Source organism: Amblyomma maculatum, chromosome 3 (assembly GCF_055883805.1).
Source record: "Amblyomma maculatum isolate TAMU_Amacu chromosome 3, ASM5588380v1, whole genome shotgun sequence".
In the NCBI taxonomy this organism is placed as follows: Eukaryota; Metazoa; Arthropoda; class Arachnida; order Ixodida; family Ixodidae; genus Amblyomma; species Amblyomma maculatum.
In genome coordinates this window covers 214,306,934-214,324,149 of record NC_139346.1, presented here as the reverse complement: position 1 = coordinate 214,324,149, position 17,216 = coordinate 214,306,934, and the positions used below count along the sequence as shown (strand labels likewise).

The following is a 17,216-nucleotide window of genomic DNA, read 5'->3' as shown; positions in this document are numbered from 1 at the left end:
AACATGGAAAATTCTAAGACTCACCGCTACACCGAACACGTGTTAAGACTGAGCAAAAGCGCGAGTGCGTCCAGAGTGTTTACGTCGGACTTCGTGAACAACTTGTTTGGCCATGTTTGTGATGTGTGTGAGAGACTATGACACTTGAGAAACTAGACAACCGTAAGTGACAGTATGCGTGAGACGTTGCGTTTGGCATCTGCCGAGTTAAATGGAACCGTGGCTAGGGTGTGCGCGACGTGTAAGGGATCTCTAGTGAAACGGAAAATTACCAATGGGAATCGCTATCCACCCACGCCTCCCGGTTTACCAGTGTTAAACGATGTGGCGGAACGTTTGATTTCACCTCGCTTTGCGCTACGAAGCCACAGCCGCGGCCGCTTTTCGATTGAGGCGAAAAGCAAGGCGCCCATGGGCTGTGCGTTGTCAGTACACGTTAAAGAACCCCAGGTGGTCGAAATTTCCGGAGTCCTTCATTACGGCGTCTCTCATAGCCTGAGTCGCTCTGTAACGTTAAACCCCACAAATCAAATCAAATTTTTTCTTTCCCTTGCATGTACAAGATGTGCGTTTTCATTGAGGTTCTTGGCATTTCGGCTTTGCATATACTAATACAACGGCTGATGTTTTAGCGAATTAGCTAGCAATTGGCCTGTACCTAACACTATTTTGTTGTCTATGTCTCGTTTCGAGAGGTTCCAGATACTGCACCCACTAAGCCATGAGCCGCCCCTAGCTACTGCGTGAACATTTAAATTTAGCTTGGAATATCCAGTAGTGCAGCTCTAGGCAAGGTGAGGCCTCTATGACGCTCTTGCGTTGCTGAATTCGTTGCCTCCTTCTTCGTGTCGTTTTGGATTCACACCGTCGAATCTTTGGGCAAAATGTGATGGCGTGGAAACTATAGAGCATTACATCCTCTCCTGCCAGAGGTATACTCCTCAGAGAAGGAATGTTTTGTAAAATCTTTTTGCTCGCTTAGGACTGCCGTCAAAAATTTCCTCTCCGCCTCTAAGCGCCAAAAGGCACGTCCTAAAACCGGTGCGAGAGTTATTCCATAGGCATAATTTTGCGACCGGAAAATTTTCTCGTTAGCGCTTCTTTGTATTGATTACACTTACAAGTTTTATTTGGGAGGGTAATTGTGTAGGCACTCATATTTTATTGTCGCTTCTTGATTGCCTATCACCTTGATCCCTGCCAACTCATAATTATTTCCAAATTTTTTTCATCAACACCAAACTCGGATTCAAAAGTTATATATTGTTAAGTTTATTTACAAAGATGACTCCACCTTAGCATGGTGCGTTCACTGAACGTTGGCGAGATTCCTCTTCCTCACCCTTCTTCTCGCGAGCTTATTTTCCACACTTCTCTCCTCTGCGCTGCCAGACAAAATGAAAAAGCCGGATCGTGTATTCATTTCTCGTACGTGCACGTGGCAAATCCCCCATTGTGGGTCATGCGCACAATAAGAAGAATAATATGTCTCCCGCACGAACGCGAAACAACTCATGGGGCGAACTTTCCTGGGGTCGTCTGAACCGATAGACCCGGTCACTAAAGTCGATACAGCCATTATTGTCTCTCGATCGCCTTTATTCTTTTCTAGTCATTGGCAACTGTATCAAATGCCACGAGTTACATTTAAACAGAGCTTTTTAACAACAATTGGCGTTGACCTCAGCTCTTTGCAATTGGCTGATGAAACGCAGGCAGTGGAATTCCATTAAGACCACATATTTCCTCTCAAGCGAAGCGCATACCAGCAAAATTTTAAACGGTCTCCTTCCCGATCACGTAGCGGAATTACCTCCTACCTGACGCTCATTCTGCAGATGCCTCCGTCAGCTTCGGAAAAGCTGCAGTTGAAACTTTTCGTAGGATTTGGCATGGAGTAATTCCATCTACATCCCGGATCATATACTCCTATATTCCTCGCGGAATTTTTACTCTTGAATTGGAAATGCACAGAATTCAATGTCATGTATCGCAAGCTATCATTCTCTCTGATTGTCTGTCAGGCTCACTTGAGACTTCACAAAAAAAAGTTCTTGAGCCGTTTGCCTTCACTTTTTATAATACATGCACTATAGGAGAGGTTTGTTTTTCTTGTGTCCCTGGCCATGCAGGTATTCATTCAAATGAGGTGGCTGATTTCGCAGCGATTAAGGTCGCCTTTTAATGCGTCATTGTAATATATCGTCCCTAACTTCAGATTTCTGACGATTTACAGGTTCCAGCGGCTGCAGCACATATCAGCCACGTTACGTGATCTCTTGCTAAAACCATCGATTAGCGGCAGTTAGCATATTATTGAACCGTCTGTTTATGTAAAACCAGGCTGTGTGAGGTATCAATGACGCAGCTGGGGTGCAGTATTTGCAGTTTGAATTTATGCTTATGCAAATATGGGCGGCCACCGATAAACATATACGTCTCATGTCGGGAATTTGAATCTATAGAGAATTTTCTCCCTTCTTGCGGGAAGTTTGCACTTGAGAGAAAGCTCTACCTGGAGGTCCGGCCCTCTCTCAATGTGGGCTCCCCTTTCTCTACCAGCATTGCTATCGCTTGGTGCGCGCTTCAAAGGATTTTCACTGCTTCAATTGGTCGCATTCTCCGTGATTACATAATTGCAACTGGTAGGTCGAATTACTTACCGAGATCTTTTTTCACCACAAAGTTATGTTTATTTTACTTTAATACCCTGCTGGTTTTCATCCATATCTACAGCGCGATAAACGGGACAAGAGAACACAATAACGACAAACACAGCGCTGTGTTTGTCGTTATTGTGTTCTCTTGTCCCGTTTATCGCGCTGTAGATATGGAACATCGTCACCAACTCGCCCAACAACTGACCTTGGTTTTCATCGCGACATTTTTCAAAATTGTCGCTTGGAGCTAACATTTTGTCACATTCACCTGCTTAAATTTTCTTGTGTATGCCTCTACACCTTGATCAATCCCCCCAAATGGTTATCTGCCATGTTTCAAGAGGCCAAGGAGAAGAAGAAGACGGCAGCTGCAAGGGCCCATCGCTCGGCGCAGTCGCCACATTGTGCACCGAAGTGAAAACAACGAATACATGGCGAAATCTGCTGCAGCCATCCAGTTCCTTCTTGCGGCGGCTACCTGGCCGTACCTGGACAACATGAGACTCCAAAGTACCTGCCGCCCCGAATACAAGAAGAGGCCAACGCATACGGCGTGCAAACCACGCAGCCCTTGGTGCCAAGTGTTCACGGCGGGCGTCTCTGACGCTGAAAGAAACGAAATACTGAAGCTGCACAACAACTACCGGAGCCAGATAGCGCAGGGTCGACTAGAGGGCTACCCCAAGGCGGCCGACATGCTAGAGCTGTACTGGGACTACGATCTGGCCGAGGTGGCGCAGGTGCGTATGCATGTGCAGCAGGCTGCGTAGTAAGCATACGCGATCACTCACCTGTCTCGTCAAGCCTCAGTTGTGCACAGCCCGAGCGCACTAGCCCGGCTGTACCGGCACTGCACCTGCCTCAGAGTGCGTGATTTCGTTATACTTCCAGTAGGCGTCCCAAATTGAGCCAGCTCAGTAACGCAATAATTCGCCAGCAATGTACCATTCCGTAAGTAAAAGTTATCCCGGCAAGACATGAAATGTCCTCATTTCAGGCACTCTTTCCCTGCAGAAGTATGAAAAGTATCCCCTTTCTTTCTTAATCTATTATTCCGCTAGCACTGAAGGGGTCTTTTGCGAAGCACCCGTAAGAGGCCAGGATTACACTCCCCGAGCTAGAGCCTCAACTGTTCTGCAACGGCACACTGCTCTCGCCAGCAGGTACTGGCCGACTGGCTGCGTAGCATTCTCTATAGCTGGTGTGATTGGAGCAAGACAATAAATCGTTCTGCCACATTACTGGTGTGACGGGCTCGATGGCAAAAAATAAAATAGTCACTTTTGGACTTGTTGGCACGAAGCCGCGTAGGGTGCCGGACTAGTTAAATGATGCGCGTGGCTGCACTTTGGAGCAATTATAGATTGCTTCGATGCAGCGCTGCCGTCAGCGTTGGCATCGAGGCATACTAAGAGCAACAGCATTCGCAGACCCCACGATCATGATGGTGATGATAGTGTTGGCGAGCCCCTTCTTTGTCGTAAAGCGTTACCACGTGACTGCTTTTATTTAGTGTGGGATAGCGCTAATAGACAAGCCACACGCTGGACAGCGGAAACAAGCACCTGCAGGCCCGCAGAGTTGCGAGGTTCTTCCTGGGATATCAAAACGCAAGTTATTTTAAGGCGAAGACCTTTATAGCCACGTTACGCAAAATCTTGTCTATAGTTGTTTTTGTGGGCGTGTCGACATATGCCGGTACTCGTAAAGATGGCGTCGGTGTGTAGCACTACTAAGATACCTTCATGTGGCATCAGATTTCCCCTTTTCCTTATCAACATTGTGACACAAACGTTCTTTGTGTAGCGTTCCGGGTACTATCAAAATTTCTCTTCCAATTCAGCATGCACCAGCCAGTCAGGTTGGAGGCTATTTTGCGATCGCGACTCTAACCAGCGCCGTATTTGGAAAAGCGCGAAATCAGAGAAGGAAGAGCGTACAGGGTCCCTTAAAAAAAAAAAAAAAGCAGGAAGAGTACAGAGGGCGTCGTGATACTGGTACAAGAACAATCTAGGGCACCTCGATAATACCACATCCATCAACACTGCTATCCGGGCACTCTGGAGGAAACGCGGGGAGGGGCCACCGCGGCATCGCATCGCGCAAGCCAGCTGTCACCTTCATACACGTAGGCAGCCCTCTCTGCTGTTTTTTTTTTTTTTTTTCTTTTCTCAATATCGCGCTGCGAACTAGAAAAAGCGACAGCTGCATGCTGCTTGAAGGCTGGTTTGCATTTGCATAATTTGGCGTTTGCATGCTAGCGTTGCTTTGGAACTGTGTTTTTAACGCGATAACGTTAAAGGCTCATTCACCAGAAAATCCAGCGTCGGCGTGGGCTTTGTGAGCGAAAAATAACGAGCAAGGCGCTGGTTAAGCGGTAACTGGCAGCTGACATGGCCGCGCACTTACTACACGTAGGGTTGCCAGACGTTAAGTTTGCCAGGAGCTGCCGACTCGGGCTTCTCCTTTCATGCGAGAGGGTGATATCCGAATCGGCTGGCCAGGGCCCTTACATTCTGTCAGACATGTTACCCCACGTAGGCACGTTGATACGGTTCCGTTAAAGCGGGGCTGTATATGTGGGATTGTAGCCTAGACTCTTGTATCACACCACTGAAGGGGCAGATGAAGTGTCCCCTGTAATATTTTATACGCACAGGACTATCCGTCCGCCCGTGCATGCATGTGTGTGCCGGCGAGAAGTGTCACACTTATTCGCGAGATTCGGCGGGATACCGCGAAATTCTACACGGTTCTGCTTACCTTTAAACTGTCAGCGAAGAACTTTAGTTCGTGGTATATAGTGACCGTAATGATAGTGATAGCGACATGTAGTGATGATGAGTACCAATGACGTCATTGGTCATGGCTGGACGTGACATCGTGACCAGGTGTGAAGCCATCATGATGTCACATCCGCTCATGTCTAGTAACCTGAACTGACATATGACGCGCCATCCGTTCATGACCGATGATTTCACTAGGCGATTCACGCATATACGAAGCCGATTTCGCTGGGCGTCTGATACAGGTGTCCGTGCTGCGCCTTTCATTTTGAGCTGGTGGTGGTAAAACATTTATTGTGGGAACCAGGGTACATTACAAGGATTGAGGTGGTTCCTGATCCCAACTGGTGTCTGTCAGGCCGTGCCTGGCAACGACCTTCTCGAATGCCGCACCACACAGCATACAGAAGCAGATGCAGTAAATCCGGAATCAGCGGCGTTTCAAATTGATCTACAGGAAGGAGACGGCGCAGTATCTGTCACGCTTCTCCGGGGACACCTGAACCGCGCTACAAGGGCGCTGCAAGGGAAGGGAGGAAGATGGGAGTGAAAACTGAAAGATGGAAATAGGTGCTGTATTGGAGGGTTGCGGAGTATTTCGACCACCTTGGGATCTTAACTATATACTGTGGCGTCATCCTGAGACGCATTGTGCCAACACTTCCTAGTCTAGGAGGTGTTGACTGTGCGCGCCTGTCCTTTCCCTTTCCTTTCTTTCACCCAGCTCTCACGGAAGTCATGTGACCGTTCTGGCTGTATATATATTTGATGGCTAATCATTAAAAAAAGTAATTCTTGGTCAGGATACCACAAGCGTCTGTCTGCGTATCCGACCGTCCTTTCCCTTTCCTTTCTTTCACCCAGCTCTCACGGAATTCATGTGACTGTTCTGGCTGTATATATATTTGATGGCTAATCATTAAAGAGGGTAATTCTTGGTCAGGATACCACAAGCGTCTGTCTGCTTATCCGACATGGTGAGAAGAGTTGTCTCCCCTGATGGGGCTGGTACAGGTGGGTCACCGCCGCTTGCGGTGGGGGCTAGCCTGGCACCGAATTTTTATCTGTTCTAGGCCGTCATTGCACACGCCACCGCTGGTGGTGGACGACGGCTGTTGTTGCGGCGCGCGTCTTTCTTTCCCTCTTCCTTTTTTTTCTTATCTATATTCTCTTCTATCTGCACGAGGCAGCGGAGGTGGCTCAGCTACAGAGCCAGTAGCAGGCCCGTGCATTTTCTTTTCTTTCTTCCTACAGCCACAACAACAACAACAACATCCGACATGGTGTCAGATGTGGGATCAAAGCCGACCCCGAAGTAGCACCGCTGCAGCCCCGTCAACCGGCGAACGACCAGCAACTGCATCAAAGCTTTCCGGAGGCAAGCGACAAGCAACGCTTTGGAATGGCGGGAATCAAGCCTCCGAGGCATTTCGACTTCCATAACGCCGCGGACTGGCCTGCCTAGATGGATGAATTCGATGACTACAGGTTCGCGTCCGGACTACACGAGAAGCCGGACGAAGATCAAGCAAGGACTCTTCTCTATACAATGGGCAGAAAATCGCGGGAGATTCTTCGGTCGTTGAACGTCACAGACGAAGAAATGAAGGACCTCAGCTTCATAAAGTCGAAGCTTCATAGCTACTTCGTCCACACCAAGAATACAGTCTACGAGAGTGCTCGCTTTAATCAACGCAGCCAGCAGCTGGGCGAAACTGTAGTCGAGTCCACAACCGAGCTTATCAGGCTACAGATGGTTGGTTCATAGGAAGGGAAAGGCGCAGTATCTGTCACACTTGCTCTGTGGACACCTGAACCGCGCCGTAAGGGAAGGGATGAAGGTGGGAGTGAAAGTGGATAGAGAGAAAGGGGGCTGTAGTGGAGGGCTACAGAGTAATTTCGACCACCTGGGGATCTTTAACGTGCGCTGACATCGCACAGCACACGGACGCCACTTCGTTTCGCCTCCATCGAAACGCAGCCGCCGAGGCCGGGATTCGATCCCGGGAACTCCGGCACAGTAGTCGGGCGTCTTACCACTGCACCACCGATGCGAGTTTAAGGACATGAAGGAACGCCTAATTAGAGACCGGTTCGTAGTCAGTCTAAGCGAGCATGCATTATCGGAAGAAAAGCAGATGGATCCGAATCTCACGCTGAACATTGTTTTGGCAAAAGAGCGTACGAGCGAAACGGTGAAGAAACAGCAAACTGAGCTAAAAGGGGACGACAGTGCGATCCCAGACGCTTGCGTCGCCGCGGTAAAGTCTAAGAAAATGGCGTGTAGAAACACGTTTACACGCAGGCAGAAGACTGCTAACAGCCAAACCAGCTATAGTTTCTGCGCCGGACCATCTCATTCGAGAAGCAGTTGCCCAGCGCAACAAGAAAGGTGTGTTCTGTCGAAAGATAGGCCACTTTGAAAAAGCATGCCATCCCGCCGGGGTGGCGCAGTGGTTACGACGCTCGACTACTGTTCCCAAGGACGCGGGATCGAATCCCGGCCTCGGCGGCAGCTTTTCGATGGAGGCGAAAAGCAAGGCGTCCGTGTGCTGTGCGATGTCAGCGCACGTTAAAGAACCCCAGGTGGTCGAAATTTCCGGAGTCCTCCACTACGGCGTCTCTCATAGCCTGAGTTGCTTTGGGACGTTAAACCCCACAAACCAACCAACCAAAAAGCATGCCGAAAAAAAGAAGCAAGCAGACAAGCAGAAGCAACAAGGCACAGAGTGGCTTGTTTAAACTGGATTTTGCTATGCAGCAGTCTGCGGTCGCATGTTTCAGTTGTTGCAGTATTCCAAACAGAAACTAGAATATACAATTTTTGAGCGTTTGATTAAGTTGTATTGACGGCAGCAACCTGTTTTGCTTTGACACGACGCCTAACGACAGCAGCGCTTCTTTTGAGACACCGCTTGTCAAAGAATCTCAAGCACCGACCACCACGACTGATGATGTCCTTTCCAGCGTGACATACTCGATATAGACAAGTATTTTTTTTTTTTAAAGGATTCATATTTACTTTGCAAGAGGCAGATAGGTAAGCAAAAGCGCACAGGAACCGCAAAACAAACAAACAGCACTCTTGTACACGCCGCACGCGCGCACGTAAATCACTGCGGGCTGGCACTCGACGCGAACACGCATCCACACTGGGTAGGGTTCGCCGCTATGCCGCTAGGTGGCGATTCTGCTCGATCTCGACACCAATACTGACTGCACCTCACAGTTATTGCCTTTTCGACAAAGCGCACCAGCACCACAGCCCACTCGTACTACAGCCCAAAAGGCTGGGTATGCATAAATGTTTTTCAAGTGCGGTAGCGCTGCCACCCAACCTGTTCAGAAGTTTGCTGTAACTGTGCAGTTACAGTGTTGTCAAAGGAGACACCTTGCTAGTAAGTGCATGGAGATAAGACACTAACCATCCCAAAAGCGTCGACAGCGTGTCGACTGCGCCGAAGGCGAATTGCTTGGGTCCAGCTCAAGTGTACAGTCGCGGACAAAAGTGGTATACTCCACGCGAGTCGCAACGATTGCATTTTTTTTTTCACTATAAAAAATGTGCCACACAAAATTGATTAGACTAGATGGAAAGTATATCAAGGAGGGTACCGTATGCATATCTCAGAAATAACTGCTTATTCTCTGTCAAAAAAATCTAGCGGGCAGTTTTCTCGCAGCCCGTGGAATATACCACTTTTGTCCGCGGGGGTACGTGAGTCATTGCTGAAGCCAAATGAATTAATCAAATCAGTGTTTTTCCTCACAGAGTTACTAACCCTTCTATACTTACACACCAGCCTATCTGTAAATATTAGTGTAAAGCCGTAGACAAGACCACCCCTTCTCGTTGTTGGAGAAGGCTCCGTGATACCCCATGGACCAGTTTCTTTGCGAATCAGCATATGGCCGCCTTATGCTAATGTGTACGCAGCAGTGTTTGAGCGGAATGCCCTGCCCCTTATCCTTGGAGCGGATTGGCTTAATGATGGTTAAGCCGAAGTTAACTTCAAGTCTCCACTCCTTGCATCCATCTCTCAGCCGTTTATTAACAAGGCTGTGCAGGGGAAAGAGGAACTCTTGCAAGCAGGTCAAATGCAGGAATACTGACATCGGATTTGTCTCGCATAGCACCGCCTATCAGAGTGCCCTTACAAGTCGACTTCAAGTCATCCGGAAACGAGCGGCACTATGGAGAACTGAGCAAGACAGCTAGGTCTGAAATATGAACTACAGAACCAAGCTCAGTCGGCTCAGTGCTGGTCTGCAATCACCTTCATTTTTAGCCATGTTCATCCACTTCTGACAACATATCATCGGGTACAATATCATCGGTACCCAGCTCAAGATTGAAGAAGCAGTGAAACGCATAGCGCACTGTCTCTCTTTTCGCTTTCAGCCCTGACGACATTGGCCTGTGAGAAGGCATCGGACACAAGATAGCCTCTTACCGGTCTTGAAACCGTGTACAGGCGGAAACAACGCCGCATCTCAGCTAGTGATCGACAACTCTGTGAAAATCAATTAGCGTCTTTTCTGCAGAATGACATCCGTCCATAATCCAGGTCATGGGGTGCCGAAGTCATGTCGTGACAAAATAGGTTTTTTTTTTGTGACGATATTTATTGCTTCAGGGCAATAAATATCCAAAGATATCGACTTCCAAAGACAAAATAGGTTTTCTTCGTCAACTGTAGCCACTGCCTCGCACCGGATTTTTCACGACCTTGCAGTTCAAAACCCTTATCCCGCTGCCTGCTTATCGGTAAATTAAAGTCAAGATAACGACCAAGAAAAAAAAAACACTTTCATTACACGACAAAGAATTTCCAAGAGGACAAGAATGCCATTTGGGTATTTAAAAAAATGAACCAGTTACTTCCTACACAGCGATGCATGGAATATTTTCTAGCTCAAGGTCCGATAATTAAGATGCGGTGCACATATCTTTAAACCATATTCAGTGAATATTTGCCAGAGTTTACCGACATTCTGGTCAAGACATTTACTCCCTTGCTAAAAGCCGGCCTAAAGGTTTTTATAGAGTCATCGAGCTTTAGACGATCGCATAGCGGGCGAAATACATGTCCCCGTCGGCTTGCGAACCATGTGTCGTCGTGGTTGCGTTGTTGAGACCCCGCGCCGAGACTGTGCACTTATTTATGACACGAGAAATAATTGCAATGAAGGCGTGAACTCGGTTCCGTCAGAAAGGGCGGGGTCTCGTGCCTGCATCCCCCCCCCCCCCGCCCCCCAATCCCCTCTCGTTTGCCGGAAACTTACTTTACTGGCGGGTTGAAAATGCGCATTCAGCAGAGGCATCATGTCGAGGGATGTTTTATGAACGTTGTCAAGGCATCGACAGTGTGCCCAATACAAAGCGATGCTTCAGGTGTGCCAAGAGAAGGGAAAAACCTCTTGCACTGCCTCCACAATAACACCTTTGTGGCATGCTTTGGCGGCGCGTCCTCTCAACCAGGGACAATGCGCAGAGACCTCAAACAACGCCTACACTACTGTACAGGCTATACAGTTCAGGACAGGAGCAAGCACTCAATCCAGGCCTGGTCTTCAAGCTCCACTTCACATGGGCCAGGATACCCAACAGCCGAACAATCTCAGGACTGCTGATTGCAGAAGATTGCCCTGCTAGCTAAAAGCGAAACTTAGCTCCAGAGACACGTCACCGTCTCCGTGAATCAGCTGACCGAGCTTGGAATTGAGTTCAGCCTGAAGAAGTCCGCTGTACTTCGTTTTTCCAACCCTGTGAACAAAGCTCTCGGCGTGGTTCTGCCCAGTGGTGAGCTGATACCGCAGGTCAGTGAATACCATCAGCACCGAAGAGGGCGGCTCCACGGCATATGAAGATACCTGCGACGACCCTCACGACGGGCCAGCGGTATATATTACGCCGACGATGTATCTGGTGATGCAACCACTAGATAACACGCGAGCTCTGGAAAGCGACACAGGTACTCAGCCTGACTTCGGTAACGTGGTCGTGTGTCTGACCGCAGCAACACGAGCGCGGCTTAATTGAACGATGACAACATTAAGCCGGCCGCATAGCATTCGCTTGCCATGGTCAAGTTGCCATAGGTCATTCATGGGGGCATTGGTAGTTCCTCATTTGAAGGCAAAGAGAGGCCATGAGCAAAGAGTAAAATCGCTTTTGAGGGGCATCTCCGTCTCATGCCCGACACACGTTGGGTGCGCCGGGCGTACCGATGCCTGCACTTCCAAGGTATCAGGACGCAATTGTACTCCCGTTCTCAGCGGCTTCGCAGCAAGTACATGTTCTTCGAAGGTCCCACTCCGACTCCGCCCTCTGGTGTACCGCCGACACTTCGCTGCTGCGCCCGACGTGGAAGCTGCTGTGTGCAGAGCCTGCGGGCAACAAGAAGAAATCACCGAACACCTGGCGCTCCATTGCACTCGACTGTAGCCGCCGCATAAAGAGTCCACCACCTTCCTGCAGGCGTTTTGCTTCGAGTAAACCGAAAACGTACAGAAAATTGAAGCCGTGTCCACCACAATGGCTCGACTGCAACAACGGCGAGCAAACACTGCGCGACAAGGCGCCATCATACCCCACCATGAATAATTTTTTTTATTAACTCAGCCTCCAGCTAAGACGCAGGAACTGTGACCACCCGCTTCTGAAGGGAAATCACCAACATTCTTTTTTTCAATATTGTTGAACACAGTGCACAACTTGATCCTTTAGCAAATTAAATAGCACCTATTCACTTCAAATAAATGGTGTGGAGCGCGCGCACTTTCGAAAGAACCAACACATATGTCCTCTACATTCAGGGCGTGAACAGCCCCACACACATGCACTCCTCGGAAGACTTTGTGCACAGGCTCACAATGCAATATAAAATAATTGAGGCACGCATGTCTCTGAGAGCACAGTCCTCAACCTACGCGGAAGGAAACCGAAGTAAAAATTTGGGGGACACTTGAGCTCCACCTTCAGCTCCCGTCTGCTGCTCCTCTTGTGGATCCTGGTTTGCGAACATGCACTTTGCTACGCCCTTAATCACCGATCTCCTAATTTGTCTTCTACTGAATCTATCAACTCGCGCATACTTATCAACATATTCTCATGCTAGCACATGATGGGGAAAAACTACCCGGCATGGATCTAAAGCCCCACTTTAACCAATCCATCGGACGTGCCTTTGTGGCCAATGAGTAGCGTGTTGGATAGTAATGTATATTGCGCAAAAAGACGAGACAAAGAGGAGAAGGGGACAACGACGGCGCAGTAGCGTGTCTCAGTTGAGATGCAAGTGTCCCGATGGGTTCGATTCCTGTTTCACCCTCCCATCTCAAAAGAGCTGCCTGAGTTTGATACTTCCTTCCAACTATAGGCAAAGTCATGATGTCTCGCTGCCATGCACAAAACGGCGACCAGTCACAGCCTGGCCATGTCCCTTGCCAACTACCAGTTACCAGAGGCTTGACCAGGGTTTTTCTTTCACAACGATGACAGCGACGGACTTTCTAGAGAAAGCGGCCTTTAGCGCTATATCGCGTTAAAATAGCGGAATGACAGAGAAAACAAAAAAATAATACCTTCGTCGACTGGTTATTGCAGCTACGAATTGCAAGTCTTTCCGCTTCTATAAGCACCAGTGTCATTCGTGCCACAAGTAGAGATTCCCCTCACATCCGCCGGCAACCCTGTACAAATTAAAGCGCCACCGCTAGTCTGGATGAACAACAGCGGGGCCAAACTCCTTCAAATTTGCGCAAATTTAACGCCATAAAGGAGCACTAAATTCGACAAGAGCGGCCGAGGCATCCGAATTATGCAGCTTTCTTTTTAATATCAGTTGTCTTTAATCCAGATTTTTATTAAGAAGAAAGCCTTACTAGGCTATGTTGTGTCCGCAAAACGTGTTCGCAAAATCCGTCTTCAAAATGTGTCGTCGGATGTGACGTCATCACATGGTGATGTAATATCGAGTCATTAGTCAGAGTAATAGTAGTGATTAATGGAAATAAAATATAATAGTAAAATCATAAAATATGTATTACTGGTGATAACAATAAATGATAAAGATAATTAATGACAGGTAGCTAGTGATAAGAAGATTAATGATAGGTAGTTAGTGATAAGAAAATCAGTGATAGGCATTTAGCGGTAACATAATTAGTGATGTGATATGTGGTGATAACTTTATTAGTGATAGATAATTAGTAATATGCAGTTAGTGATTGGTAGTTAGTACGTCACAGTAGCTGTATGCTATCGCATTCTTCCAATGCAGTTTCTGCTGTGATCTGTTATTTAATTTCGACTCTCTGTTAATTCTCTCTGTTCAGGCATTGAGAAAGAAATAACCTGCAATGCGATGTCGTCTTCTTTTTTTCTGACAGGCCCACGCTAATTTCTGCAAACTCGAGAAAGAAAGCCTGGAGCATGACAAGGCGGAGGACCGCTTCACGTGGCGGTTCGAGCGAACGGGCCAGAACTTAGCCTGGAGCGGACACGGGGAGCCTGTCAAAGCGTCCAACTGGACCTTCGCCATCAGCGAATGGTTCGCGGAGTACAAGGACTATTCGCCCAAAGACGTCGCCAAGTTCGTGTACACCACACATGTGGCGACTGGCCATTTCACCCAAGTCATCTGGGCCGCAACACAATACGTGGGATGCGGATACGTGTACTACACTCACAGTGGGACCACCATTCCCCACATGTGCAAATATACGTGCAACTACGGACCGGGCGGCAACATCTTGCAAAGGCCCATCTACCGCGACGGTGACACATGCAGTGCTTGTCCTAACTTCACCTTGTGTCCGGAGAGCACAGGCTTGTGCCGGAAGAAACGCGTGTACGGGAGGGGTGGTGCATCTTTTGATACTTCCTCGGCTCTGCGGTCCCTCGCCGTGCTTGTCATGATGGCACTCTGCTGCTGTCTCCTCCTTTACCTCTGTTACCGCTTGGTTAGACGTGCAAGCAGCCTAGAGATGCCGCCCGAACAGCTGCCGCTCTCCGTTACGACGATGCAATGACAGTTGGTGGCGGTAATATTTACCGCCTTGTAGCAAGGTCCGCGTCTAATTTAAAAGCATTTTTTAATTAAAACACATGGTAGTGGTGCGCCGCGCATGAAGTACAATACGGCCTTTTTTTTTTTTAACCTACACCAGCTACACTAGTGTAGCAGAAAACCATTGGAGGTATAGGAGATTTACTACCCTAGTGTAGGTGGTGTAGGTTAAAAATGCGTGGTCAGATTTTCGATTAGGAGCCTTATACGGCACCGGTGGCTCGCTTCTCCTTCAAAAGGGGCCATGACAGCTAAAATTTGAGCATAAACTGATTACTGCATTTCACTCCACATAAGTGAAATTACAATTCCTCGAAATTTGAGCCCATTCGATGAAGTAGATATATTTAATATCAACCTGTTTTTATAGTTTCTAAAACAGCTTGCTGGTCTGGTAACCACTGGCCACTGACATCAAAACGGCATGTTAATATAGAGGCTAGCCTCTATATTATTATTTCCATGTCTGCTATTCACAGTGTCGGCTGCACTCTTGCATTCGCGTCGTGGACGGCGGTCGCCGAGGTTTTTTTTTTTTTGTTTTGTTTGTTTCAGAAAAAAAAGATGCCATTTGCATATTCTTTTTTTATTATTATTGAGAAGCCTTTACTATGTGGCCTTAGTGATCTTCGGAGAAATGGACTTGTTTTGAGCTTCAGTCTCGAGATTGTCGGGGGGGGGGGGGGGGAATCTATGGCTCATGCTGTATTATTTAAGATTACAATCAGAAGCATATTATTCGTATGTTATTACAGTTAGCTTGATTTAGCAACAAGCACTCCAGCATTTGAAAAACAACATGTCCAGTGTTTCCTTCCCCCGTGTGTGCCGCGAAAGGGGTAGGGGTTAGAGTTGTGATGCTGATTGCTGAGCTATTGCTCGTCGCTGTTTCGGTGCAAAAACTAATGCAAAAACTAAGAGGAAAGCAAAAAAAACATACGTTGTGACATTAGAGGAGCAGGCAAAACTTTTTAAGGAAGCAGTACCCCTTGAGATGCTGTTTTATGTGCGTGTTAGTCAACATGATTATTTTCGACTGGTAAAGCTTTTTTGCAAAACTTGTTATGTCCGGTCACGGCCAGCACACGAAATCATGCAATGCCGCCGATAATTTAAAGGTATACTGAATAAAAAAACTTGCCGCCGAAATTTCCAGCGCAAATGGTAGCTATCGCACTGGGAGTGACCAAAACAATCCACTTTATGAACAGAAATGAGCGGAAAGTAAGTATTCTAAGGAATATTTCTCAAATCGGCGCACCTAGCGGGCTCCTGTGAAAGCTCTGACAAAACCGGATATCACGTCACAACTACCCGCATCGCGGCCGGTCGCACCTGTTCATTTTTCCTTTGTCCCGTTGCACTCACAAAGCGCACAGACGGACGTGCTTTTTTTTTTTTTTTTTTTTTTGCTGCTCGTGTTCCTGCGCACAATTCACCGTTCCCTTCCAGCGCGCAAACAATTGTCCGTACGCGTCTCCCTCGACCTCCCTCGTGTACAGCATTCCACACTTCGCAGCATTGTGCACGGCGCGACGTGGGGGAACCGACACAGCGTGCCGCCGGTCAACAAACTTCAGGTACGGGGGCGGTGGCATCGCGGGGCCATGACGTTGCTAAGGGTAGTTGTGAAGTCACACCCGTCGGCTCACAGTCGGGAGCGCGCTGCCCCTGACCCGGTGGCCGCTCAGAAAACGTCAAAAATACAACCATCCCCTCAAAACGAACCCGAATTATGTGTCTGTACTAATGTAATCGTGTCTTAAGAGTGTAGTTGTGGTGTTTTCTCAATATTCTTGGATATTTGTTCAGTATACATTTAAAACATGTTAAAAGGCGATTGTTGCTGAGAGCTGTCTCTGAACGCAACCTAAAGGTAACATACACTCACTGAAGACAGAATTTGAGTATGGTGAAGGTAATTGTACAGCGTAACCATTGTCATACCATCACATCCTGGCTGTGTTCGTGGCTGGTTTTGCTGCTGTTAAGAACAAAAACATGGTATTATGCAACCTAAAGGAGAACATGCTCCAGGAAATAAGGGCGTAATTTATTTAAATGTTGTTAATTAAAAAAAAAATAAAAAATTGTACCTACAATAGCTTTATATTGAATTCCTCTTTGTTTTGTTTTATTTTTTAGTGACACCACCCGGCACTTCCGGTGCTGCAGTTTTCAGGGAATGGCAATATGCATCGGGGAAGCCAGTTCCTGGCAAGTGCCATTCATATCGCCTCTCCCGCCCGTATGCTCCCTCCTCGTTTTCAAAAGCGAGAGAATTCTGCTCCCCAGGTTTATGCATGATATCAGGCTTGACACAAAAGTATTCAGCGCTGCACCCAACTTCTGCCCCCAAAAACAGGTTGGGCCGCCATGGTGAAGGGGTTTTTGCTGTGCAGAGAAGCTGACTTCCAGAGTTGGGCAAAGGGTGTATAATGGCGGATTATTTAGCAAATTCGGCTCTCAATGGGCCTGTTGCCGATGTTGTACCTAATATTATTTTGCTAAAAAATATCCCGTTTTGAACGGTTTCAAACGATACACTCCTTGAGCCATGAGTCACTACTTGCGACTACGGATTTCAAGCATTTAAATTTCCATTGAAATGTCTGATATTGTAACTGCAGGCAATGTGAGGTCTCCATGACGCTCATGCGTTGTATAATTCCTTGCCTCAATCTTTATTTATGTCG

The 17,216-nt window shown here is 47.7% G+C and overlaps 1 protein-coding gene across 1 annotated transcript; it reads left to right on the top strand.

Annotated features, from left to right (window-relative positions):
• The first annotated feature begins 3,091 nt into the window (after positions 1-3,091).
• On the top strand, positions 3,092-14,482 carry LOC146197670 (uncharacterized). Its single transcript, XM_084597222.1, has 5 exons — positions 3,092-3,429; positions 6,701-6,824; positions 6,912-7,202; positions 11,153-11,266; positions 13,841-14,482. The coding sequence occupies exons 1-5, from the start codon at positions 3,092-3,094 to the stop codon at positions 14,480-14,482; spliced, it is 1,509 nt and encodes a 502-aa protein (XP_084453348.1).
• The last annotated feature ends 2,734 nt before the right edge of the window (positions 14,483-17,216 follow it).